At 43.8% G+C, this 25830-nt stretch overlaps 1 protein-coding gene across 1 annotated transcript in view; it reads right to left on the minus strand.

Moving 5' to 3' along the window:
- LOC122802716 (ADP/ATP translocase 3-like) overlaps nucleotides 1–25830 on the minus strand; it is a 101621-nt gene that overhangs the window by 66943 nt on the left and 8848 nt on the right. The window contains exon 2 of the mRNA XM_044072471.1: nucleotides 24112–24598. Within this exon, the coding sequence (XP_043928406.1) occupies nucleotides 24112–24598 (487 nt within the window). The remainder of the gene's footprint in view (nucleotides 1–24111; nucleotides 24599–25830) is intronic.

Here is a 25830-nt window from a genome sequence, read left to right on the forward strand (position 1 = left end):
GGCACACCTTTTCCATGGAAAGAGTAACAGAATCTGATGCAGTGTCCAATCCATTTTGATAGTTTGTTTGGAAATTGCCTTTCCTTGCACTCCAGCAGCGTAAGCTACAAATAGTTGGTCAGACTTTGTTGGCCTTTGTTCTGTCCAAGTAGTAGCATAACTGTCTATGTCCAAAGTGTGCAGCAGATTTTCACCTTTATTTTGAGGATTGGGAAAGAAAGTAGGCAGGTGAATTGCTTGATTTAGAGACACCCTGGATATCACCAAGAACCAATCCTTCATTCATGCCAAAAGAAACTGTCCTGATGAAAAATGAGAAATGGAGGTACTGCCATGAGGGCCTGTATCTCAGAGACTCTTCTTGCTGAGGTAACTGCCAACAGGAAAACTGTTTTCCAGGAGAGAAATTGCATTTCTGAAGATGCTGCTGGCTCAAAAGGAGGCAGTTAATTTTTCCAAGACAAAGTTGAGGTCCCATGCAGGCACTGGTGGTTTTCTGGGAGGTTTGATATTCTTTATCCCTCTTAGAAACCGTCTTGGCAAAGGATGTGAACACACAGGTGGATCACAGTTGTATTTTGCTGAGATTGCTGAAGCGTGCATTTTTATGGAATATGAAAGGCCACTATGAAGCATTTGCCAAGTATTCTAGTATCTGTGGTATGCTCATTACTGATGCTTCCTGACCCTTGTTGGCATTCCAGATGATGAATCTCTTCCATTTGGCTGAATAAGTTTTTCTGGTGGAAGGTCTGCGTGCTTCCAGTAAGATCTCTGAACTTTTTTGGAGAGAGAGAGAGATATGGGTAAAAGTCATGGAACCCTCCAAGCTGTCAGCTGCAATGTTTGCAGGTTGGGATGAACAGTCCTGTAATTGTGCTGAGTTAGAAGCAGAGGCCATTGAGGCAGGGGCCACGGCTTGGTGCGAGATATGCTCTTTAGTAATGGATACCAGTGCTGCCTTGGCCAGTCTGGAGCCATCAAAATGCCTTTTGGTTCTGCTTTGATCTTCAGTAACACCTTGGTCATTAATGGTAGAGGTGGGAATGCATAGATTGTTAGAGAATTCCAGCTGAAGGAGAGAGCATCCAGCTGAAGGAGAGAGCATCCATTCTCCAGGCTTGAGGATGGTGTGTCCTCCAACAGAACTTCTTCAGATGATGATTGAGGTGAGAGGCAAAGAGATCTATGTCCGGCCTTTCCCATGCAAGAGTTGTTTGTGAAAAAATGTCTGGATGCAGCATCCATTCGTGCGGGTCCAAAAGGTTACTTCTTAGACTGTCCGCCAGAACATTGTCCTTGCCTGGAACAAACTGGGATTGCAACTATGTTCAGTTTCAGGGACTTTTCCCAAAGAGTCATTGTTAGTCTGCAGAGGGGGTAAGTGAGTGCCTCCCTGTTTATGTACCACATGACAGTGGTGTTGTCTGTCTATTAGCAGATGACCTTGCTGAAGAAATTTTCCGAAGGCCTTGACTGCATGAATAACTGCCAACATCTTTTTGATTTATGTGCAGATGCATTTCCCGGGGAGCCCATTGCCCCTGAATGCATCTGTCCTCCATGTGCGCCCCCCATCCATGATCTGAGGCGCCCGTTGTAATGGATTGGCTTGCTTGAGGTTTGTTGAAAGACATACCTTTGTTTAATTGGCTTACTTGTGCCCACCACAAAAATTGTAGACATGGAATGAGTGGGATAATTTCTTCTAAGTTGTGGCTGTGTTGAGACAAACTTTTTAGGTACCATTGTAGTTCTCATGTGTAGTCTTGCCAGTGGAATCAGAAGAATGCAAGATGCCATGAAACCCAGGACCTGCAGGATTTTCCTTGCAGTCATCTGGGTGTGCTTTGCTAGGCTTTTGAAGTAATCTGGTAATTGTTCTTGTTTTTCTTCTGTGAGGAAAGCCATTTGTGAATTTGTGTCCAGTTTGGCTCCTAGAAAAATTATTTGTTGGGATGGCAGTAGTCTTGATTTTTGAATGATGACTGTGTATCCCAAAGCCTGTAGTAAGTGAATGACAGTCCAAGTTTCTTATCAAGGCTAGTTTGCTGTCCACTTGTATAAGGCAGTCGTCCAGGTAAGGGTATATTTGTATCCCCTGGAGTCTGCAATGTGCAATTACTGATGCCAGGCATTTCGTGAATACTCTGGGCGCAGTAGATAAGCCAAAAGGAATGCTGAGAACTGATAATGCTCTGACCCTGCAAGACATCTGAGGTATCTTCTGCAACTGTCTGATTGGGACATGCAGGTATGCTTCCTTGAGGTCCAGAGTAACCAGCCAAGACCCCTTGCCCAGCATGGAAGTTGCTGTAACGTCAGCATTTTGAATTTTGGCACAATGAGAAAAGTGTTTAGAGCGGACAAGTCCAGTATAGGTCTCCATTGCTTTTCTTTTCTTGGAACAAGAACAGTCTTGAGTAGAATCCCTGGCCTTGTTCCTGAGGAGGAACCTTTTCTATTGCTTTGATTTGTAACAGCTTTGAAACTTGTATGAGTGCCTCTGCCCTTTGATTTTGTGGCAGGTTTGGCATGCCTTGTCTTGTTGGTAAGGTATGGAAGTGGAACCTGTAACCTTTGTCTATGTCCAGAATCCATTTGTCCTTTGTTAAAACGTGCCAATTCTTTGAAAATAAGGATAATTTTCCACCTAAAGGTGCTTCTCTTTGAGCCTTGGTCGGCGGTGTCAAAGTCAAGTCATTGTGATTGTCCCTGTGGAGCAGTCGAAGTCCCTGTGCCACTTCTCCGATTAGTTGGTTGCCATTGGTGGCCCCTGTAGGAGCCTTGGTATTGCCCTCTACCTAGAGCATGCCTGTTTTTCCCCTTTGGAACTTGTCAGTGTCTGGAAAGGACCAATTCTTTGAAGGCCAATTCCTGCTGAACCTCGGTGGCTGAACCTGGAGGAAATCTTTGACTGTTTGTACTGATTTAGCCTTTTCCTCAATAGATTAACACATCCTGTGCATTAGCACCAAATAGCTTCCGTTTTTCCAGAGGTGCATCTAGGAGCTTTACTTTAACATGATCTGGCAATGCCTGTTCTTTCAACCAAGCATGTCTACGTATGACAGCCCCTGTCATAGCTGCCCTACATGAAGCTTCCAATGCATCATAACCACACTGAAGAAAATGATTGCTAACCTGCTGAGTATTATGAACCAAATCCTGCAAGGCCTTTCTATCTAAAGGCTCAGGAGAGGCTAACTTTCTCTGCAAATCATCCATCAAGAAATCCTGATACTGAAACATATGAAAAGACAGTTAAGTGCCCTCATGGCAAGGGTGGTAGAGGTATAAACTTTTTTGCCCCATCTCTCCAGGGACCTAGATTCCCTGTCTGTTGGCAAAGGATTTTTGGCTGTGGAAGTGGCCACTCCTTTGGGCCCCTGGGCAATAGTTTCTAGATCCACAGAGTGGGCCTTAAAAGAGATGCTTATGAGTTTCAGGAACCCTGTAATATCTGTCTGGCTTGACAGGAGCAGGAGGGAGAGAATCTGGGAAGCATTGGAGTGAGTACACATCATCCAATACATCTAACACTGGTGGAATAGCTAAAGGCCTGTGCTGGGGTAACTTAAGGAAAGTACGTAGCCTTTTCCTGGAGTCTGAGAAATCCTGGCCCTGCCACTGAAAATGCTCTCATGGAGTGGAGAATTTCCCCGAAAGAAATATCCTCTGGAGGAGAGGCAGAGGGAATGGATTCATCAGCATCGGAATCCTCGTAGGCCTGGAAGGATACTTCCTGGGAATCTCAAAGGTCCGAGTCCCCAGAGGCTTCATCTGAGGAAAGGATATCTGCCTGCTCAACCCTAGGCCTTTTATCTGCAGGCGGCTGAGAACCTCTGTCTGGATGAGCCTGAGAGCCTCTGATTAGAGAAATTAGATCTGCAGCTAAAGTCATGATCTGTTTATCAGAAGCGGGACCCTGGGAAAAAGTTTTAGGAGGGTGAGCCTCAGCCTGGCTGGCAAGCCTTAGCACGTGTGTAGGCCTTGGACATGGAGACCGGAGGCCTAGCTGCCCCACATGCTGGAGTAACTCTGTCCACTGGTATGGTGTCAGGTAAATCTTGGGCTTCGGTTTCAGGAGGGAAATCAACAACCGGCACCGGGGTAGCCTCAGTGTGTGGTAAAGCGGTGTTGTCAAGTCTGGAGCGGTTGAATTACCACCTCCGAAGAGACCGATGCACTCGCGGTAGGTTTTGGCGTGGTGTCGGTGGAAGTTGCAGGCAGAGAATGTCGGTCCCGGTCCTTCTGTTTTTTGGAAATATACGCTGTCTGTTCCGACGGCATGATATAGGAGAAATTTTCCCCAAAAAAGTATTCAGCAAATTCTGCAAGGCGCCTGAGTGTGCGCTTATTGAAGCGAGCACAGGCCGAGACGTCGTGGTCTGGGCCCAGGCAGGGAAGGCAGTAAGAATGGAAGTCCTTATGAGGTATTTGTTTACCACAAGACAAACAATTAACTTTTGCAGTTTTATCTGACATCGGCCGAGGCAAGAAAAGGGAAAAGGGTTACTTAGCTTTTTGATGACTTCGGTAACTGAAAACACAGGAGCTGGCCGACCGGCACTTGCGAACTGCTTCTGTTTTGGGCACCGCGCAGCAAGAAAGACTGAAGATGGCGTTGGCTGACGCTTTTATACCCCAGCCGCTCTGACGCTTTTATACCCCAGCCGCTCTGACGTCAGGGAAGAGGCGACAACAGCCGATGCCGGACCCAGACTTTGGAATCAGGCCGATAGAGGGGCTGCCTGAGGCAGGACAACCCATATGTCAGGACTGCAGTTGCATTCTTGAAGGACCATCTGCACTTAATACTGTGCCTGGCAATGAGACTGGCTTGCAAAGTCAGCTCTGTATTTAAGAGGATCCAATATAACTTGGAAGTATTAAGCCATTACTCCTTAAATCATTGTCATTAGAGTCTGGTGACTAATTGTCCTAAAGGCAAGGGTAGCAGAGGTGTAAACATTCTTTCCCCATCTATTCATAACACTATCAGTAGGTAGGGCATCTGGCACTGGTAGACGCTTAGAGGGCTTAAGATATACAGGAGGGTCTGCCACTGGGTGTTAAAAAAAAAAAAAGAGTCCAGGTCACCAGGGACCTTGTAAAACCTTCTGGTCTCAAGAGCTGGTGGCCAAGAATCAGGTGCAGAAAATGTGGCCTAAACATCCTATAAAGCCTTAAGAACAGAGGTGAAAATGAAGAGGGAGTAACATCTTATCAGAGATCTGCACAGAGTCATTCAAATTCTTTATAGCCTCAAAAAAAAATCAGTGAAATGGTGTCCCCTTCATCCGAGAGAAACATAGGACACATATTGCAGTAATAGGCCCTCTTTCACAGAGTCTCCCAAATTCTCCAGTGTCTTGGGTTATTGGCTATGCCCCGCTCCGTTTGCTATGCTCACTCTGCTCCCATACCCTACGCCCATATCAAATTACATTTATAGTTATACACCACACCCTCTATCAGTTGCCTCCCACAGAGTTTCACACCATACACTTACAAACCAACACCCTTCACCACACCCTTACTATCACTCAGTATATCAAACCCAAGTTACTTCCCTTAAGCACTCTTCAGACATTAACTATAAAAAACAGTCCCATTTGATAAAAGCACTACTTTACCTATGTACTATCACCTTTCTCCTGCTCTCCTACCTCCTTTCTTACCACAACTATCAGTACCCCCCACAATAGCAAACAACCTCTATCCACTCCCCTGAAACTTTCTAACTTCCCTATCACACCACTAGACCTCACCGCCTCTAGATCACTCTTACTCCTAGTACAAACTGTCAGAACTAACCCTCACTCCATTAAGACATACTAAATTACTACACAATCTATTTTCACCTACTCCACACACTCATTCACTGTGGTGACATTCACCCTAATCCAGGGCCCGCCACAACACCATACACAGACACTAATCAGCCAAACCTACCTCTTCTCTCCTCTTCATTAACAAATGCAAGTAGTATACATAAAATCCAGGACCTTTACACCCTTCTAGCTGTATATAAAACCAGAAATAGCAGTGCTAACAAACATGGCTTAAACTAGAACACCATAAGGAGATAATAGCCCCTGGCTATAACATAATATCAGAGAGAAAAAGGGAGGCGGCATAACGATATTGTTCCAAAATCATCTCACCGTTGAACAAATAGATTACAACACCCAAGAAATCAAAGATTTTGAACTAATCCTTGCCAAATTAAAACTCATACATTATTACAGATGGCTACATTCCTCCAGGTAATAACACTACTATAACGGAAAACCTGCTAAACTGGATCTCAAACTCCCTGCCACAAGGGTGACTAATACTGACTGGCTGAACTGCTCTAGCCACACTCCCCAACTACCCACACTAACCTCTATAGGATTTAGAAAACCAAGAAACAGTCTGCAATCCAAATGACGAAAATCCACAACCAGCAAAGCAAGAGAAGCAAAAAATGTTTGAAAAACAAAATCCTTTATTTACAAATCCACAAACAAATCAGGTAATCCTGAGCTCTCAAGTGAATGCCATAACATTTGCTGAAACACACCTTAAGTACTGTCAACAACATCTCATTAATTAAGAATACCTGCTGTTGATTAAATGTTTAAAGGAGCTTTACATACCTTAAATATGAAATAAAATATTCAAAACTAAATCATATCAAAAAACTGCTTCCTAAACTAGAAGTTAAACCATGTTAAATATTATGATTTAAGATAAAATAAATCGTGAATTACTATCAATTATTTTTATTAAAATCTATATTAAACTGGTTTAAAAATTCACAGAAAGGGTTTAGGAGATCTATATGTCCAAATTACTTGAGAGTATATATCTATGAATTTAATGTAGACCCTTCATTCAGTCTTCATAGAAATAAAGACTTTTATTCTCTGTTGTTTAAAAAACATACATAAACAGTTTCTTAATCTAAACAATCACTAAATAAGCGATGAGGGCTGTGATTAAAAAAATAATAATGCATATGCCCCCTTCTAGATGTTACGACTAAATAAATAAAAAGATAACAAGTGGTAAATAGAGGACATATGTTCATTAAAGGTAAACAAAATGACCCTATGGTAGTGTGTAATGACTATAGCCTTGCCCTGCTTAGCTTCAGCACTGATTTGATACTAATGGTCCCGTTGAGTCCAGGTGGTCTTCCTACGTCCAACCTTAGCTGCCATAGCTCACAGGTGGATTCCCAATCACCACCCCTGATATCTGGCTCCACCTGCTCCAATACAACAAATTTAATGTTGGAACCTGGACAAAGAAGGGAATGCTTATAGAAGGCATTGGTTTCTTTCTTCTTAGCTATGTCATAAGTGTTCGTAAATCCGTTTTCTAAACTCCCTTTCGGTTTCCCCACGTAAAAACAAACATGTGGTACAAATACCAAGGTACACCACGCCTTTGGTTGCACAGGTGTGAAAACTTTATGGTTTTACCCTGAACTTCCTAGATGGAATATATACGGATTCAGCATTCATTATGGCATGGCATTGGCTTCAAGAACCACACTTTTATGCGCCTATCCTTGGTTGCCTCACCTTCATTTTGTTATCGGATTTACTTTCAAAAATTTCTTGAAAATTAACACCCCTTTTCCTAACAAAACTGGTTCTAGAGGGTAGGAGGTCCTTAAATTCTTCATAAAGGGCTAAGACCGGCCAGTAATTTCTAATAACTTCTTCCATTTCCTTTGAATTGAATGAATGTGTATATATGAAACTGTTCGTAGGGTGGCCAGATATATAAGAAGCTGATGTGATCACCGCTTCTGATCCTTTTCCTAAGATAGGTGTATATAGAGTGTTTCTCAAAACATTAACCTCCTCAGCTAGACACCTAAACATTTCCAAAGGGTATCCTCTTTCCAAAAACAAAGCCTGCAGAGTTTGGACCTCAAGCTCAAAATCTTCTTGGGTGCTACTCTATAGGATTTACCCAAATTATATCCACCGCAACCCAAACAGACAAAACCATAAAACACATCCATCTTAGACGGGATTCTGTTATCTGACCCCACTGTAGCATGGTACTCTTGACAGTCTAAGGGATCAACCACCAACCTAATTCGGAACATACCCCATTACATACGCCAACCCACCTCAAGAGTAATACTTAAAAATCTTTAAACAATTTACTTCAACAATTCACTATAAAGCTGTAATTGGACACCCCTAAACTACTCTCTAGATGACGCCGTACAGTACTTCCACTTTTCTGCAAATCCTAAACTATATGCCCCCTCCTACACTTTCCTGCAAATCCTAAATTATCACGCCCCCTCCAGAACTATAACACTAAAAGCTAACTATGCTCCATGGCTAAAGATACTAAGACTACAATGGAAGAGGGATCTGGCCTGGAGTCAATATCAAAAGAACAAAACCAGTAATCAGAGGCAAAGCTGCCAAGAACTTCTAAACAAAAGCCAAAAAACAAATCAAAGTAGACAAAACTACTACAAAAACAGGAAGAATATGCAAACCAAGAATTTTTGGACTACAATAAATTAGCATAATCCACTCTGGTAAAGCCACCACCCCCACCCCAACCCTAGTACTACCAAACCATGACAACATTCCCTCACAATTTAACAAGTTCTTTAACGAAAGAGTCCAAACCCTTAATGCCCTCAATACCACTAGCAGCCCTATACCAGGTGCTAGCAAAACCCACCCCACTATTCAAATACCACCACCAACCTTTCCCTACACCCTGTCCCCACTAAATTTCAAAGCTTCTTAAACTCATACCAACCACTAGCTGCTGACACCCTACCAGCCGCATTCCTTCAGATAGCGGACACCATAGCCCACATTATTCCACTGCACAAAGGGGGCAACTCCTTAGAACTCACCAACTACCATCCAATCGCAATACTCTCACCTCTATCCATATTAGAGAGTTGTACATTCCCGGACTACTTCAGTACCTCTTACAAAACTTAATCTCCAAAACACTGCATGGCTTTAGACCATCCCACAGCATTACTATCATTTAGAGATATAGTTAATCACAACAGAAACAAGGGACCATTTTTTTCTTCCTTGCTTAGACTTATCTAAAGGCTTTGACATGGTAGACCATAACATTCTTCTCCAAACCTTATCTACCCTAAGCCTCAGCCCCTCCACTACATCACGGTTTACTAGCTACTTATCAGACAGCAAGCAGCCCTATGGCATGACCAGCTGCCCCCCTGCTACCAGTAGCCATAGGTGTCCCTCAAGGATCCATCCTTGGCCCACTATTGTTCGCACTATTCACCAACCAAATCAATTCCTCACTCACACAATTAGTACAACACGCAGATGACACCACCCTTATAAGTGCCGCCCCCACCTTAAAAGAACTGCAAATCCTCACCCAAAGCAGTTTCTCTAGCCAAAACATGGTTCACAAACTTATTCGTAACCCCCCCCCAAAAAATCTTTGACCCAGGACATGCCCCCCCCCTCACTTTCACCATTCACTCCAAAGGTAAAAATCAAATCACTCCAACTGCACACATTAAACTCTTAGGTGTAGAAATAGACCGCCTCAAATTTGACATCATATAGCTCAAACCATTATGTTAAAAGCTAAGACTTCTCTATAAGAACAAACAAAAAAAAAAAAACAAAAAACAAAGCTACTATTGCAAGAACTCATCTCATCCATTCTTCTCTATGCCTCTCCCAGCCTTCCTAATCTCCGCCAGAGTGATTAGTACAAAATGGAATCTTGTACTAACAAAACAGCCAAGTATGCTACTGAAACCGCATACAAATCCCATCACTCTCTCGCCCTTAACCAACTCAATTAGCTCAAGCTACCTCAACTACTACTTCAAATCAACTCGCAATATCGCATAATTTCTACATTCCAGAAAAAAACCCTGCAATTCCAAATACAATTGACCTCCACATCCCTACCAGAGGGTTACGATTTCTCAGAACCTAGTAAGCGTTAAGACACAAAAAATTATGCTGGCAAATCTGTCTGCCCACAACATTGCCAAAATCTGGAACTCACTACCTAGCCAAATAACCTCCACTATTCAGTTTAAAAAACTCCTGAGAACCCACTGCTCAAACAATTGGCTTTGTTCAGGCTACTCCCCAGGTTAAATTTGCACCAATACCATGTTCAAGGATTCTACTAAAGGTCCCCCAATTCCTTTCACTGTAAAGCTCAATAACTGGTTAGCTCTGTAACAAAATATTGAGTACTCAATTTAGAAAGAAAAAAATGTTCTCATGTTTATATTTTATATTCTATATAAAAACCCTACTACTAGGAATACTGTATGCTGACTTTACTAAAGGAAATCTATACATAACTGTTTCTATGGAACCTACATCTCTGTATGATATTGTGTAATTTCTTTATGACATGCTATTGGAGCTGCTCTCCCCAGGCCTTGGCTGAAAATGGATGCCTGTCCAGTTGGACTTTCCTGGTTGTCAAATGTAAAATAAGAGATTTAGCCTGGACAGTAGCCTACAGTTGCAGAGACCTAAAGGAAGAAAGTTTCAAAGACATCAGCTTTGAACAACCTTTACAAGATGTTTATCCGCTCCTCCCTAAGCTGAAAGGGGGGGCGCGCACATGCTTGGGTGTTTTTCCCCAAAAAGTTTTAGGGATGCTGTGCAGCCCTTCAAAAAATACACAGTTCCTCAGATTATCAGTAGTCTGCAAGGCCTCAGGAGCAATACTGGCCTCCATCAGGTCTCTGCAACTGACAACTGAAAAATTTGAGGTAATTCAACAAATATGTTGAAAGTCAGAAATGGACTGCCAAGCCGTTCAGGGCCCAAGCTTCTTTGCAGTAGAGGGACAGAGGATGAGGAGTCGCCATCTTGGACTGGCCAAGCATACAATACGCTAGGCCTGGCGAAAGTATTATAAAAATCCTAGACCCAATTGTTTTTGGAAAAAAATAGTGCTCCGCTGTCATTGGTAAGGTGTTCCAGGTTTAGGCATAAAACAAAAAACAGTCGAGAGACGCCGTATGCAAGTAATTATGCAGAACCTGGACACCGCACTTGCCCTGCCTAGATGTTGTTCTCTAGAACTTTCAACAAAAATCATTAAAGGAAGGTCCCCCAAGCAACCCAGGAACACTGCAACAGTGATTTCAGTTAGGACATTCGGAGATCCACTGTAGTTGCCAGATGAAATGCATGGTTTTGAGAAGGACTGAAGAATAAGAGGGTAAAATCCCAAGGATGGTCCAGACCTTTTACTAGGCTTTCAGACTGAACCCAAGGGTAAAATCCCAAGGAGGGTCTAGACCTTTTACTGGGCTTTTGTAGCCTGACCCCATGCAAAGGGTACCTTTAAGAAGGCCTTGGAAGATTCAGAGCACAATTTTGACCCACATGAGCATTAAACGGTAGAATAAGCTCAGAGTCCTGCAAGAAAATCTAGAATAGCCTGAAGTGGGGCAGACAGAATCCAATCTCTTGGTTGTGGCCCAGATAGAAAAAGATTTCCATTTGCTGGCAAAATTATTTCTAGCAGAGTACTTCTGGAATCACATTCAGTGAGCTTGTGAACTCAGTCCATTACCCACACCAGAGATAGAGCAGTTTGAAGAACTTCAGGCCAGCCTTACCTAAATCTGAAGATTGAGAAATAGATCTGAAACTAGGTCCAGAACCCAAGGCAGGTGAAAAAGATGAAGCAACAGGAAGGGAAACCAAACTTGTACGGGCCAAAAGTGAGCAATGATCAGTCACCACTCAGCAACGGCTGGCTTTCTGTAGAAAGCTGACCAAGGGAGTTAGGGGTGACAAGCATACAGAACACTCAGGAACAAAATGTCCCTCTGTGGCCAACTACCAGAGAATCAGGGCAAACAAGTCGCTGTATTTGGTGCTGAAAGGAGTTCCAGTCACAGCATCTTTATGCCCAGACCACTGGATGACTGAGGGACCACACAAGGTAAAATGTTTCTACTTAAGGGATTACCCACTAGAACATGGATTTTCGAGCTGTACACTGCTATAAGAAAGCATTGCAAGAACTTTGCCCGATGCAAAGTCATCATACCTTCGACATAAGGGGCAAGATAAAGTTCCCTCCCAAGTACCATACCACAACAGTGAGTTCAGAGTCTGTATCACACCTTTGGGAAGACCATCCTGAAAGGTCTGCAATACTGAGAGCTGCCCTCATCTCCAAACCACTGATGTGCAGTTGAGCTGACAGGGCCCAGGTACCTTGGATAATTTTCCCTTCGTGGTGCCCCCCACCCCATGAGGGAGGTGTCCGTGATCAGAGGCTTTGGCTGGTAAAGAACAAAGGGATGACTTACAGAAAATAGAGGGAAGAATATCCACCACCAGATGTGGTAGCAACTCATATTGGTGAGGCAGTTCAGAAAGTTAATCAGATGGGACTAAATGGACCATTGAACTGACAAGGTCCACTGTAGGACTCTTGAAACATCTTGCCAGATAACCAAAGCAGATGGCGGTATGACCATGACATCTGATGAGCAGGTGACCTTGGCTGCAAGACCATTTGCTACAGTTTCTAGAGGGGACAACCTTGAAGGTGGTTTTGCAATTTGTTTGGGAGTGCTCAATGGCATCTGAATTGGTGAGCATGTGGGGGGGGGGGTGTTGTCAGACGAGACAGTAATGTCTGAAATTGGAAAGGAGTGGCCCCTAGTCTTAAGCACAAGAAATCTTTTGGAGCGTCTATTCAGACAGGCCACTGAGCACAAATCAGTCCTTCCTCAGCAGAGGCAGAATGGAATAAACAGTTACAGTCGGGGTTTTGGATTTACCCGATATCCAGACTCTGCTTGCTTATGTCCAAGATGGGTGCTTAGAACACCTCTCCCTTTCCTTTAGTACCAAAACCACAAGTAGAAACCAGACCTTAACTGGACTGGTTGTACCTCTGACAAGGTTGGTCATAAAACCCCCCCCAAGTGCTGCTTCCATCCACTGGTGCAGTGGAACATCCAGAAAGCACTTCCAAATGGAACACAGTAACCACAGGAAAGGACTTGTCACATCAGATACTACAGCCTCCCAAGCTCCCCAACCCTTGACTGCCTCCAGAGTGAAGCAGCATCCAAGGACTGAGAACGAGCCTCTGAAGCCCTGAACTGCAGACCACCCCTGCCCTAGGACAGCAACCACTGAGGCTGCCCCCATGCCTCAGGGAGCACTTTGCCAGGAGCATCTTGGGTAGACTGCTACGACTTTGAACACCCTTCTACCAGATATCATCCTCTGAGGGGTGGAAAAGCATTACTCCCTACAGCAGACATATTACAGTCCTGTTCACTCCTAGTCTGTAGACAATTACCGAGCTACTTGATCAGAGAGTAATATTAAAAGCAGCCATTTAAAAAAAGGGACTCCCTTGAAGCAGTCTGGAAAATTACAAAGGAGCATCCATGGCAGTGAGTGGCAGTGTCTGCCACACTGGAAATACAGGGGCATGAAGAGATTTAATATAGACTGCATGGTGGAGAGTTGATTCTCCAAAAGCTATAAGATAGACCTAGGAGTCAGAAACCAATTCAGATGCCAAAGCAAGATGGCTGGCTAAAGGGACATGCTAATCAACCCTCTGTATGGACAGGGAATTATCCCCAGGTCCATCTGAGGCTTTACAAAGGTTCTCAAGCTTTTCCAAGTTGCCTTGGTAGACCTTGCTGACCCTGAAAACCAAAGGAAGGTTTTTTACTATGTCATGGTAACTAATGGACCTCCAGAGTCCAAACAAAAGGTCCAGATAACATAGGGAGATGGCTCTGGAGAAGTTTCAGGCTCTGCTGTGATAGCCATGAAGGATGAACTGATTCAACCCAAAGCCCGAGCCACTGCTAGGGGTATTGTGCACTTCTGTAGACATGGGTTCATTCAAGTGGCAAGGATGAGAAGAACAGAGCAGGAGGATGCACCAAATTCCATCACTTTCGAATATGCCAGAGGAGCCAAAGGCCTTGGGGCTTTCAGATACAGCTTACCTTGTAAGGGCAACAAACTTCCCCATTACGTTTTCCCTTCCTCATCCCAATCATTACATTCTTCTGCACTTCACATTAGTCTCTCCTTTTTCACAACAATCTGAAGTAGAGAACTCTAGGGTAGGGGTAGCAGTTCTCATTGGTCTGCCAAGACCCACAACCCAAAGGCTCTACAAGCTTTACAGTCCACACGGAGATGATCGGTGACAAATCAAGTGCACATGCGCTCATCTTGGGGGCAGCCCATACCAAACACATCCCAAAGCCATTTAATGCATTTTTTTTACTTTAAGGAAATGAATGGGTGTGAGAAACTAGAAATGGCAGGGGTTACAATGCACCTAGTTTTAATCAGCATGTAATTTCATTAAAACAGAAGTCAGTTCACCAAGTTTAAATGGAGCATACTTCCATTTAACACAGTTCTAGTAATGATCTGAAATTCTTTCAGTGTGCATTCAGTGCCTCAATACTGACCTAATTTCCAACTTCAGTTTTCTGAAAGTCTGATGCAGCATTACAAATGCCCATAATGACCCATAGTAAACAGCTTCTTCCCACCTTGCTCACACCAACTTCTCCCCAACCTTCGGCCTGAAAGAGGGGATCCATTATAGGGCACACTGGTAAAGGATGACAAGTTGTCAAAGTCACAGGCAAACCCCGTGTACCAGTACCTTACTGCCTTCTGTTTACCAGAAGTTTTAGTTTTACAAAATTAAATGGTTGGGAAAACATTCAACCCAAGGTACCCCACCATAGAAAATGTTGCAGTTTCACAGGCAGTTAAATAGGTTTGTGATCCAGGAGTTTTAACGAGGAGCTTAGACCAACACCCAACTGCCCCAGAGCACCGTCTGGTTAAGTGAATCTCCCACTCACAAACAGGAAAAATGGAGGCAGACAGAGCCCCAAAAGAAAATCCTGAGCGACATCCTGCAGTTCTGCAAAACAAAACACCTGCACAAGAGATCTCAACTTCCATCAAAATACAGGACCTTCTGGAATGACATTCTGGAGCATCCATAGTCTTCCTTTGGATGTAAAAGGAAAGCTTCTGGATCCTTTACGTGTAACCTAGACCAATGGATGGGCAATTTCAAATGCACTATGGCCCCTCAAGCCTTCACTAACAAGGTCAAAACAAGGTACAGTTAATCATGACAAGTTCCTTATAATTTTGGTATGTTAAGGTTAGGATACTGACGACTCTTGGAACAGCAGCCCAGCATTTACCCATGGATTGATTCTTTAACTAAAACCTAGTTTATAATTAACTGTTCATTTTTGTAAAATGTATGTTTGTAAACAGTACATTGATGCACAGCAACAAAGCTTACAAAATGAAAGTCTAATGTGCATTAGCAGGAATCCTGATGCATGGTACAGTGAATGTACAAAAATTATATGGCACTCGAGATGCAGTGCATATGGGTATCATGCACATAAGCCACATCATACCTCTAAGTAGACTGGGAGCTACATCTAGGATCATAACCTCTCAATGCCAGACATAGCTACAGGTTTACTTAGTATAAACCTCCATGGTGGAAGTTACTTTCTAATTAAAAGGAACACCATGGACAGGTTTAACAATTTAAAATTTTAAATTGCTAAAAACAAGAAATAAAATGAGTGATGAGTACTGGAGGTAAAACACCAAGTCAAGACACAAAGCAATGTATCCTGAACTGGTCAAGGTGAAGTTGGACTTTAAAAAGATTCCTGGTGGGATACACTGTTGGGAGATGCTAGGTGGGTAGATTGGAGTGACCCAACAAAACAGTGGGTAAATCCAGCTGCGGGATATTGCTACAGTAAATGTATACAATCTTTATGGCATTTTTTTTTAAACTTGTATTGTTAAATGCATTTGCTACTTTGCCATTTTAGCCCGGGTCTCAGCTGAAAGGGTCTTGGATCAGCTCACTTTCCTGGTTACAAAAGTATAAACTACAAAACAGAAAAAAGGGAGGGGGGCATAATTAAACCAGTGAATCACATTTTAAGTTTGCATCACTCCCACTGAAGACATTGAGAAGTAGCACAAATATTTACCAGAGTCCTTTTACTAATCACCTGCACATGATACAGCAGCAAGGATCAGTTACTGCAGTGACAGTTTTCACACCTCAGCATGAAAGTGTGGGGGTAGGCCTATCAATTCTTTCAGAACAAACAAATCTTTATAAAAGCCTATCTACATTTTATCTACATTTGCTGGAAGCAGCAAACTACTTACAGAACAAGCTCTGGATAGACAAATGAGGTTTAGAGAAGCACAGAAGTAACTGTTACAGAAGGTGCGTTAGATGACAATGCTCAGTCCTGCCATTCTACCTTAATGGCATGAAAAACCACCACTTTATGTCTAGCATGAAAGAGGAATTTAAATGTATTCTAGGAAGAAGGAATGAAAGCAAGAAAACGTGATCGCATTACCTAGGCAGGCCCCATCACCTATTTTGTGGGAAGCTTTAAAATTGTAGAAGCAGCACTTGGGAGCGATTCTGAGGCATTAGAATGGCCCAGAAAACAAAGATGCAATAAAGAAATTAAGTAGAGTCTTCCTTTAACTATATTCCAATTAAAAGCAACAAAAAGTCAATCAGAAAGTACTAAAGTTAAGTTTTAGAGAGAGAGACCAGACACCCTACATTCCAAGCAAACAAATTCCCTGGCAAAAAGGGTCAAATGTCAGAGCACTACAATGCTCAACACAGGCCAAGATAAAGTTGCACCTTACTAAACTCTGGAACCAAAGATGCTCTGCCAATACTAGCTAACAGCAAGTGAAGTTCCTTGATGTAACAAAACCATCAAAAAAGCCATTTCTCTCAGAGATTACATCACTTTGCAATTTCAAAAGCATAAAACTACCCCACGACAGCTGGTAACAGCTACTAAACATTTAATTACACCAACATGCACTGCTACACCAGACCTGTAACATTTAACCAAGAGAATGTCCAATGCATTTCCAACGTTTTAACCAGCAACTTCACACAATGGGAAACAAGGTCACAGCCAAAAAGTGGGCCAAGACGTCAAGGCACATGTGAAACCATTTTGACTGCATTGTGAAAACTCTTCCACCAGTTACACAGTTTGCAGTTTTTCAACTCAATTTACCCTAATTATTCAGAACAAGCAAATACCAAAGCAACTAGAAAAATCTGATAAATGTTCTTCTTAAAATTACTTCCATACCCAGAAAATTATGAAAAAAGTTGAGTCTTAACGTTTCATCCGAGTTGTAGATCTTCGTTCAATAGAAGGGACCTCGGTTCAGTCCTCTAACAGATACAGCCATTCCCAGCTTGCGCAAGCCAAAAACTCTCAGCTAAAACCTACCCATAATGCCCCTCTCCTAGTTGCTCCATATCAGTTTGCCTGCCCTACATAAAAGATGTAGTAATAGAAAAAATAGGAGGCTCGGAGCAAATACCCTAACCAGGAGTTCCTAAAGTCTACAAGGAGTCTAGGCAGGGGGAAAGAGGGTGGGAAGTAATGAATGAACAAAGATCTACAATACAGGTGGAACGTATGGTAAGACAACTTCTTTATCCAATGTAAATCTTTGCTCATTCATTACAGATAGGACAACTCGAGCCCTTGGTGGCCCTAAGGAAGGCTAGTCCTGAGCACCACAGAGCCAAAAGATGCTAGTCCCCTGGAGGCCAACTCGAGCCCTTGGTGGCCCTAAGGAAGGCTAGTCCTGAGCACCACAGAGCCAAAAGATGCTAGTCCCCTGGAGGCCAAATCCAATTTCTAATGAGATCTAAAGGTAGGAGGTCTTGCCCAAGTGGCTGCTGCACATATATCATCCATAGAGGCTCTGGAATGAAAAGCTACAGAAGCAGCCATAGACCTGGTAGAATGAGCCTTTACTCTGGAAGGTAAGGATAGCTTACTCTGTTGGTAGATAAAGGTAATGAGAGGATAAAGTCACTTTGGAAACAGCTTTACCCAATCTGGGTCCTGTAAAGGCCACAAACAATTTATCTGTTTTCCTGAAAGATTTAGTCCTGTCCAAACAATGAAGCTGCCGATACACTTTAAGGGTATGTAGAATGTACCCCCATTAGAATGTCGAAGGAAGAAAACCGACAGGTCAATAGATTGGTTAATGGAAAACAGACATCTAGCATGTCGAGGGATCAGTTGCTAGTGTCCTCTCCTGCTCAGCTGGTGAATCTGGGAATATTGAGGCAATGTTACAATTGTCTCATGTACACAGACAACCCTCTCCTTCTCCCACAAAACACAAATACATGGGAGAGATGCAACTATATAGCCAAACTGGAGGCTGAGCTCTCTCAACATAGGACCGGCAAGACCAGACAGGAGAAGGTAACCACACACACCACAAACCCAGTCTCACATAGTACTATCACAACTTCAAATCATACACATAAATACACAGAGACATACTCTGAGGCTCTGATCAAAAATCTACCAAAACAGCAGAGGCCACCAAAGCAGACACCCAAACAACTGCCACCTCAGGACACAACACATAGACCACATAGTCAGTGTGCCAAACAGTCACAGCCCTTAAGGCCAAACACAATAGTCATTGGTGACTCCAGACACACTGACGTCCCGCTCACCAGATTGAATAAGGAGAAGGTCACAGTAAGATGCCTGTCGGGCGCTAGAATCCGCCACATAACGCAAGCACTCAGGTCTCTCAACAGCAGGTACAAGTACGACTCTGTCATTGCCCACGCTGGTGTGAACGACCTGAGACATACCTCCTTGGACTACATGGAGACAGAGGAGCTCTCTGATTATGTAGCCCAGGCAGGTATGACCCTGACCTTGAGCAGTATCCTACCTTCACCAAGAATGATGCCACAACACAGAGACAAGATGATCAGCTTTAATAATTGGCTTAAACTCTGGTGTCATTCAAAGGGGATCCAATGTCTGTCTGCCTGGGATGACATGCTGGACAAGCCACGTTGCTTCGCAAGGGACGGCTTGCACCTGTCACCCCTGGGCTTCCGGATATTGGCAAAGGCTCTTGCCACCCCCATAGTGCCTTTTTTAGGCAAAGCTCAAATTCTAAACCTACCACCCTAGAACATGAAAAAGGAAAAAAACTAAGGGTAATGCTGCTCAATGCCAGAAGTCTCAACCTCAAGATGCACGCACTCGAGGCCCTTCTCAGTATGGAGAACATAGATGTCTGCGCTGTGACTGAAACCTGGTTCAAGGCTCCCGAGAGCACCCCGGCACTATCAGGTTTTACCTCATATCATGCGTTCCGGCCCCAAAATCCAGACAACACCAAGAATGGAGGGGGGGTGTCTATATTCATCAAGGACACCCACACCTCAAGGTTGGTGGCAACGCACGATGCATTGGAGACCATCCAGGTGCAATTAACCATAGACAAGACTGCTCTGTAATTTGTAGCATGTTACAGGCCACCCTCTCAATCTCAGGAACCTCACATAGCTTTCCTGAAAACACTGGAGGGGATAAATGTATCTCCAAACACCATCATACTAGGTGACTAACTACCCGAATATAGACTGGGATCACTACTCAAGCCCCAACACTCTAGCCCAAAGGTTCCTAGAGTTCATAAACTCAAATGCCATGGGACAACTAGTCACCATCCCCACAAGAGGAGAAAACATACTAGATCTCATCATCACGAACATGGGGTCACAATGTTCAACACCGGAAGTATACCCCTCACCGGTGAGATCAGACCATAAACTAATCTCACTGGAAGTCCACATCCCGCCCCCACAGAGATAAAAAAAGACCACAGTGAAGAACTTCTGAAAAGCCGACTTCACACTTCTAAAGACTAGTGTGGTCTCTTAAGGCCCCCGAGCCTGCGGAAACCATTACTCAAGCCACTGAATCACTTACAAATGCCTTCTACCTGCACCTACAGGACTGCATGGATCAGGCAATCTCAAACAAAACAAAGACTCTTTGTACCAAAGGCAAGCGGCCAGTCTGGTGGACCCCAGCCATAAACAAGCTCTACAACAAAAGGAGGAAGCTACTACAAGATAGAGCAAAATCCTTAAAAGGGAAGACACCTTTGATCATTATAAGTAAAAAACTAAAAAGTCGCTAAGGACTCAAGACAATCATAAGGCCTTCTTTAGCCATGTTAGAAACCTGGGAGGAAACTCCCAGATATGCTCAGAATTAGTTCAAAATGTAAAAATTACTGAACCTACAGACATTGCCAACATACTGGCTGACAGGTTCAGTGCAAACTTCTCCCCCCCTCCCCCCAAAAGTTGAGATATCTATACCAGAGGATTGTACCCCCCCAAACATCTCTAACGCTCAGGTGAGAACTGCTCTCTCCAAGGCAAAAAACACAGCATCCATGGGACCAGATGGTGTCCCCGGTTGTGGTTGTTTGCTCCACGAACTCAATGAGGAATTAAACCCGCAGTTAGGGCAGCTGTTTAATGTTAGCCTCACCTCAGGATACGTACCCAAGGAGTGGCGTATGGCAACTGTGGTCCCACTTCACAAAGGCGGTGCCTCCACCGACCCTGGAAATTACCGTCCCATCAGCTTGACAAGCCTGATCTGCAAAGCTATGGAGAGGATCATAATGGAACTCAAATAAAGACATAGGGGACTTGCATACTTTGGATCCAACCCAGTTTGGCTTTGTCAAAGGCAGATCATGCCTTTCAAACTTGGTTGACTTTCAAAACAGTCACCAAGGCCATTGATGAGGGAAAGGCAGTCTACACAGCCTACCTCGACCTGGCAAAGGCTTTCGACACAATACCCCACTCAGGTATCATTGAAAAACTCATCAGCTTAAATGTAAACCCATACGTCACAAGATGGGTTGCAAACTGGCTAAGTGACAGAACCCACAGGGTCAGAGTTGCTGGCGCCATGTCAGACTCAAAGCCTGTCACAAGTGGTGTCCCACAGGGCTCAGTCCTGGGCCCACTCTTGTTCGGCATCTACTTTTCAGAAGTACAAGCAAACACAGGAGGGTTATGGCTGACAAAATTTGCAGATGACTGCAAACTGGGCGCCATAGTTGAGAACACATCTGACAGATATCCTTCGGGACTTACAGAAACTGATAACTGGTGCCAGAGCCATGGCCTAAAGTTAAACGCCAAAAAATGCATAGTCATACCCTTCGGGAAAAACAAGGTTACCCCTAGCTACCATATAGGCAGCAATCCACTAAGCACAGAAGAGGTTATCCGGGATCTGGGGACCCAGGTTGACAGTAACCTTTCGTTTGACACTCACGTTGCCAAAGTAGTTAGGAAGACCTTCTACATTGCCCACCTGATCATGAAGTGATTCACATCTAGATCAAGGGAGGTCATTGTCCCCCTGTACTCATCACTCAGACCAATGATTGAGTACAATGCCCCATTCGGAATGTATCTGACACGACACCTGCAGCAACTGGAAAGGCCCCAAAAGTTCCTCACCAAAAGGATAAAGGGTCTCAAAAATATGTCTTATGCTGCCCGATTGAAGGAACTCCAGCTCTATTCAGTCGCTTACCGTCTGCTCAGAGGTGACCTGTGCCTGACATACAAGGCCATGTCCAACCCGGAATTGATGAACATGCTTCACCTCAAAAAATCTAGATCCCTCAGAACTACAAGGGTGGGAGACAAACCTTGACACTGTTATTAATAGGATGTGCTGGAGGGACAGATTCATCACCCAGAGACTCCCTATGCTGTGGAACAAAATCCCGGTACATGTGAGGCAGAGCACCTCGCTGGCTTTGTTCAAGAGAAATCTTGACCAATGGATGGGAGATCGCAGATATACCCCAGGGATTATCTCAGTGACACTGCTTGACAGAGGCACAGCAAAATAATGAGCATAGTATCCTTCAAACTAAAGGGGTGGCGAAAGCCACAAAACTCTGGGCTAGGCTAGGCTTATAAATGCCCTTGGGCAGATAGCCTAGTATGAACCTCCGCCAAAGGAGGAAGATATTTCAGAAATTAGGCCTCTGGAAGAGAGAGTAGTGTCTCATAGTTCAGCGACCGAATGGCGAATGTCACTGAATAATAGGTCCACTTCCCTGGTCTGCCCATGGTCCGGGCCTCAAATGTTTTAGGAAGATGGGCAGTGGAGCTATCTTCTGCCAGTTCCCTCTTGGTGGCCGCCACCACAACCATAGAATCAACTGTCAACTGCTTGGACTAGTGGGGCTGGTCAATCAGTGCCTAATGAGATAAAGGTGCTTCCTCTTGCACCGTTTCTTCCAGGGTGGCTCTCCAGTGGGATCTTCCAAGGAGAACTCCGGAGAAGGGGTTCCCTTCAAAGAGGGTTCTTGTGACTCCTGTGCCTGGGGCCCCGAAATAGCAGGTTGGGAGAGGCGCATGTTAGCTGGGGGTTCTGATACTGGTGTCAATGGTGCTGTGAGCCTTCAGAATGGCGGACCCTCGCCATCACCTATACAGCAGGCCTACTCAAGGGATGGGAGCCCGGAACCAGGAGGGGCAACCTCAGAACCGGGGTCACACCCCACCCCCAGTTGAGGAGTTCCGAGAGAACTGGAAGCAATCTTAACCATGGACAGATGGTGCCAGCGAGAAAATAGGCGCCGGACTAGGTACCAAGGTATGGATGGTCAAAGCACCACTCAGAGAAAGCATCGACCGATGCAGCAAGGGTAGTTGGTGTGGACAGGGGAATTGCTGCTTGCTGTCGGACTAGACAGTATGTACCGAAGTGGACATCGGTACAGAGATCAGGGTGGATGCTGGAGGATGACAAACAGGGGAAGATGTAAGATTCCGAGCCAGGTGGGACGGAAGGTCTAGCTGGAATGGGCAATTCCCTAGCTACCACAAGTAATCCACAACCCGCACCAGGTTTAGTTCCAAAAAACTCCTAGTGGATCTAAAGGAGGCTGCTGAAGGGGAATCTTGTCTTTCTAGAAAGGGACCAACCTCTGCCCCGTCGAGTTTTGGAGACAATGGAGCCAAAGAAACTCAGCACTGTGGCCGGGGATGGTGCCGAAGCATGTACAGTCAGAGCCGATGTGGGATCCAAGGACGTCACCGAAGTTGGAACTGAAACAGGAGCGAACATCATGGTCAGCACTGAGGGAGAAGACAGAGCCTGGTGCCGATGAGGTCTGCACCGAAGCACAGAGCCAACTCTGTTCCGTAACAGATGGATGCAGGAAGGTCTTTGGAGGGGGTGAGACCTCCAACTCGGATAGAGCCTCGGAAAAAAGGTGTCTTGAGTAAATAGTTTAAAATAGGTTTATTTTTACGTTCTGCTAGTGTCCGATCACTAAAACTAGCACAAATGTCAGTGAACTTTAATATGACCCACGCCCAAACATGTGGATCTGAGTTGGGCATCTTACATCCACACTTGTCGTACTGTTTAAATCCCAACTTAGCTTTGTCTGACATGGTAAGGCAACAAGGCTATACTATAAAAAAAACTAACGGAGAAAATACCAGTGATGTTATTAAAATATCACTAGTAAAAAGGAAAGGCCTGTCAAAGACAAGAGGGAGGACAGTACCAATAAAGGTAAAAAAAAATTTAAATTACCAAGGAAAAGGGTAGGAAATAGGCGACAGTGAGAAAAAGCTAACCTGACTAAAAATTAAATAAGTTTGGAGAAATGGTCTTAAAATTAACAATTTTCTACTTAGCTTTGAGACAGACAGCTAACACGTCTTATTAGGAACACAGCAAACAAGATCTGGAGTAACTAAAAGGGACATTATGGGTAGGTCTTGGCTGAAAGTTTTTAGCTTGCGCGAGCTGGGAAACAGACGTGTCAGTTCCGACAACTGAACTGAGATCTTAATGACTGAACACAGATCCCATTTTTATAAAATGGGTTAATCTGCCATGGTACCCATCTACCGTTCATATCTTTACCTCAACTACAACGTGCATACATTTGCTGACTAGCTAATTCAATAGAAGTATGAACTCAAATTTATACTTTTGGATAAGCAGTCTCATTATCTTTCAGTCAATACCTGTGTTTTAATGGAAAAAATTGCTACAAAATTACTACACAATATGGAACTCCTGTAACAAAGAAAAAGCAAACCACAGAAATGTATAGTGCCTACCTTTAGCTGTGTCGTAGATACCAAAGTAAGCAGCTCTGTAGATGATAATGCCCTGGACTGAAACATTGAAGCCTTGGTACAAGCCTCTAAGACCATCAGACCTGAAGATTTTTACAAGGCAATCACCAAGACCATGGAATTCTCTGTCCGTTGCAACTTTGCCAACATCAGCAGCCAGACGGGTTCTGGCAAAATCAAGAGGGTAGACAAAGCAAAGGGAAGTTGCTCCTGCAGCACCACCAGATGCAAGGTTTCCTGCAAAGTACCGCCAAAACTGGGTATGTTTGTTAACACCACCCAAAAACACCTGCTTATACTTGTCCTTGAAGGCAAAATTTAAGGCTTGTGTAGGGAAGTATCTAATGACATTTGCCAAATTTCCACGCCAGAATGACAGCATTCCTTGTTCTTTGGGGATACGTACAACACAGTCGATAATGCCTTTGTAATGCTTGTCTGCAGTCATTTGCTTGCTTGCATGTTGCACCTAAAGAAAAATGGGTGGGGAAAAAAAAAAAAACACATTAAAGCACTATTGCAGATTTCTTGTGCCTCAAAGATGAAGGCAACCAACCTTAACTGTAGTACAAATATATACCAAAAGCAACACAAGATGACTATTGCCCATAGGCAAGTAATAAACTGCTATTGCTATAAACAACCGAAACAAAAACAAATTCTGAGAGTTCACTCCCACCCAAAGGATGGCAAAACAAATGACCGGGGGAGAATTTTAGAACACCTATCCAATCATGCAAAAGTTGGAATTAGATAAAGTTTATGTACTTACCATGACTATGGAACCTTTCCACTGTAACTTGTCCAATACAACAGTAAGCACTGGAGCTACCAGTCATATCAGATAAGTCATTTGCCGGTGCTCAGGATTGACCTCTTAAATTTTGCCTTCCCATAATGCACTGCACCCAAACCAGTAGTTTGCCTGGTAGAACACAAACAACTTTAGCAGAAACAGGTTGAAACATTTTGGGGAGGAGGGGCAACTTGTTGGCAATATCAGGACTAGGACAAAAAGGATAATCCTATCCAACGTCTAGAAAATGTTACACAAAGTTTAGAAACTTTCCCCCAATTTATTTGGGGCAAAGGAAATGAAACAAGAATATTTTCTTATGGGTTTGGCTCCATGTGAAAATTGGAGTTGGCTGTGCAAACAAATGCTCTGATTCTTGTGATTTGAGAAAAAGCACAAGACTGTGTTGATTTAGGTTGCATTTTGTTGCTACCTTGGGGAATAAAGAATGCTTTAACAAACTTGGTGGAAACTGAGGAAGGGGGACACTAAAATCAGCCATACTCCTGCCAGAAATTATATAGCAATGCAAAAAAAAAAAACAACTCAAAGGGAGGTTTCATCAAAGCCTCCCAAACAATTTAAAACCCATAGAGGCATGAAGTCCTTTATAAGATGGCATGGCATAGCATAGAAACATTTCAGGAAGGCCTTTCAAAGCCTTTGAAAACCCAGGGAATGATTCTGAAAGCAGTAATGAGACAAAGGAAAGCTATACTTGGGGGGGGGGGGGATATAGAGTCCTGTTCATAATTTGATGGGGGAGAAAAGGGGTCCAACATTTTGTACAGAAGCCCTCTTTTTGAGAAGATTTCTGAAAGAGACAAAATGAACTACTGTGATTAGGAGTTGCCCTTGTCTATCACAGGAATTGGAGATTCAATGCAGTAAAGTCTGAGAATGAG

The sequence above is a fragment of the Protopterus annectens genome, chromosome 5.part0, assembly GCF_019279795.1.
Source record: "Protopterus annectens isolate FY-2018-M chromosome 5.part0, PAN1.0, whole genome shotgun sequence".
In the NCBI taxonomy this organism is placed as follows: domain Eukaryota; kingdom Metazoa; phylum Chordata; order Ceratodontiformes; family Protopteridae; genus Protopterus; species Protopterus annectens.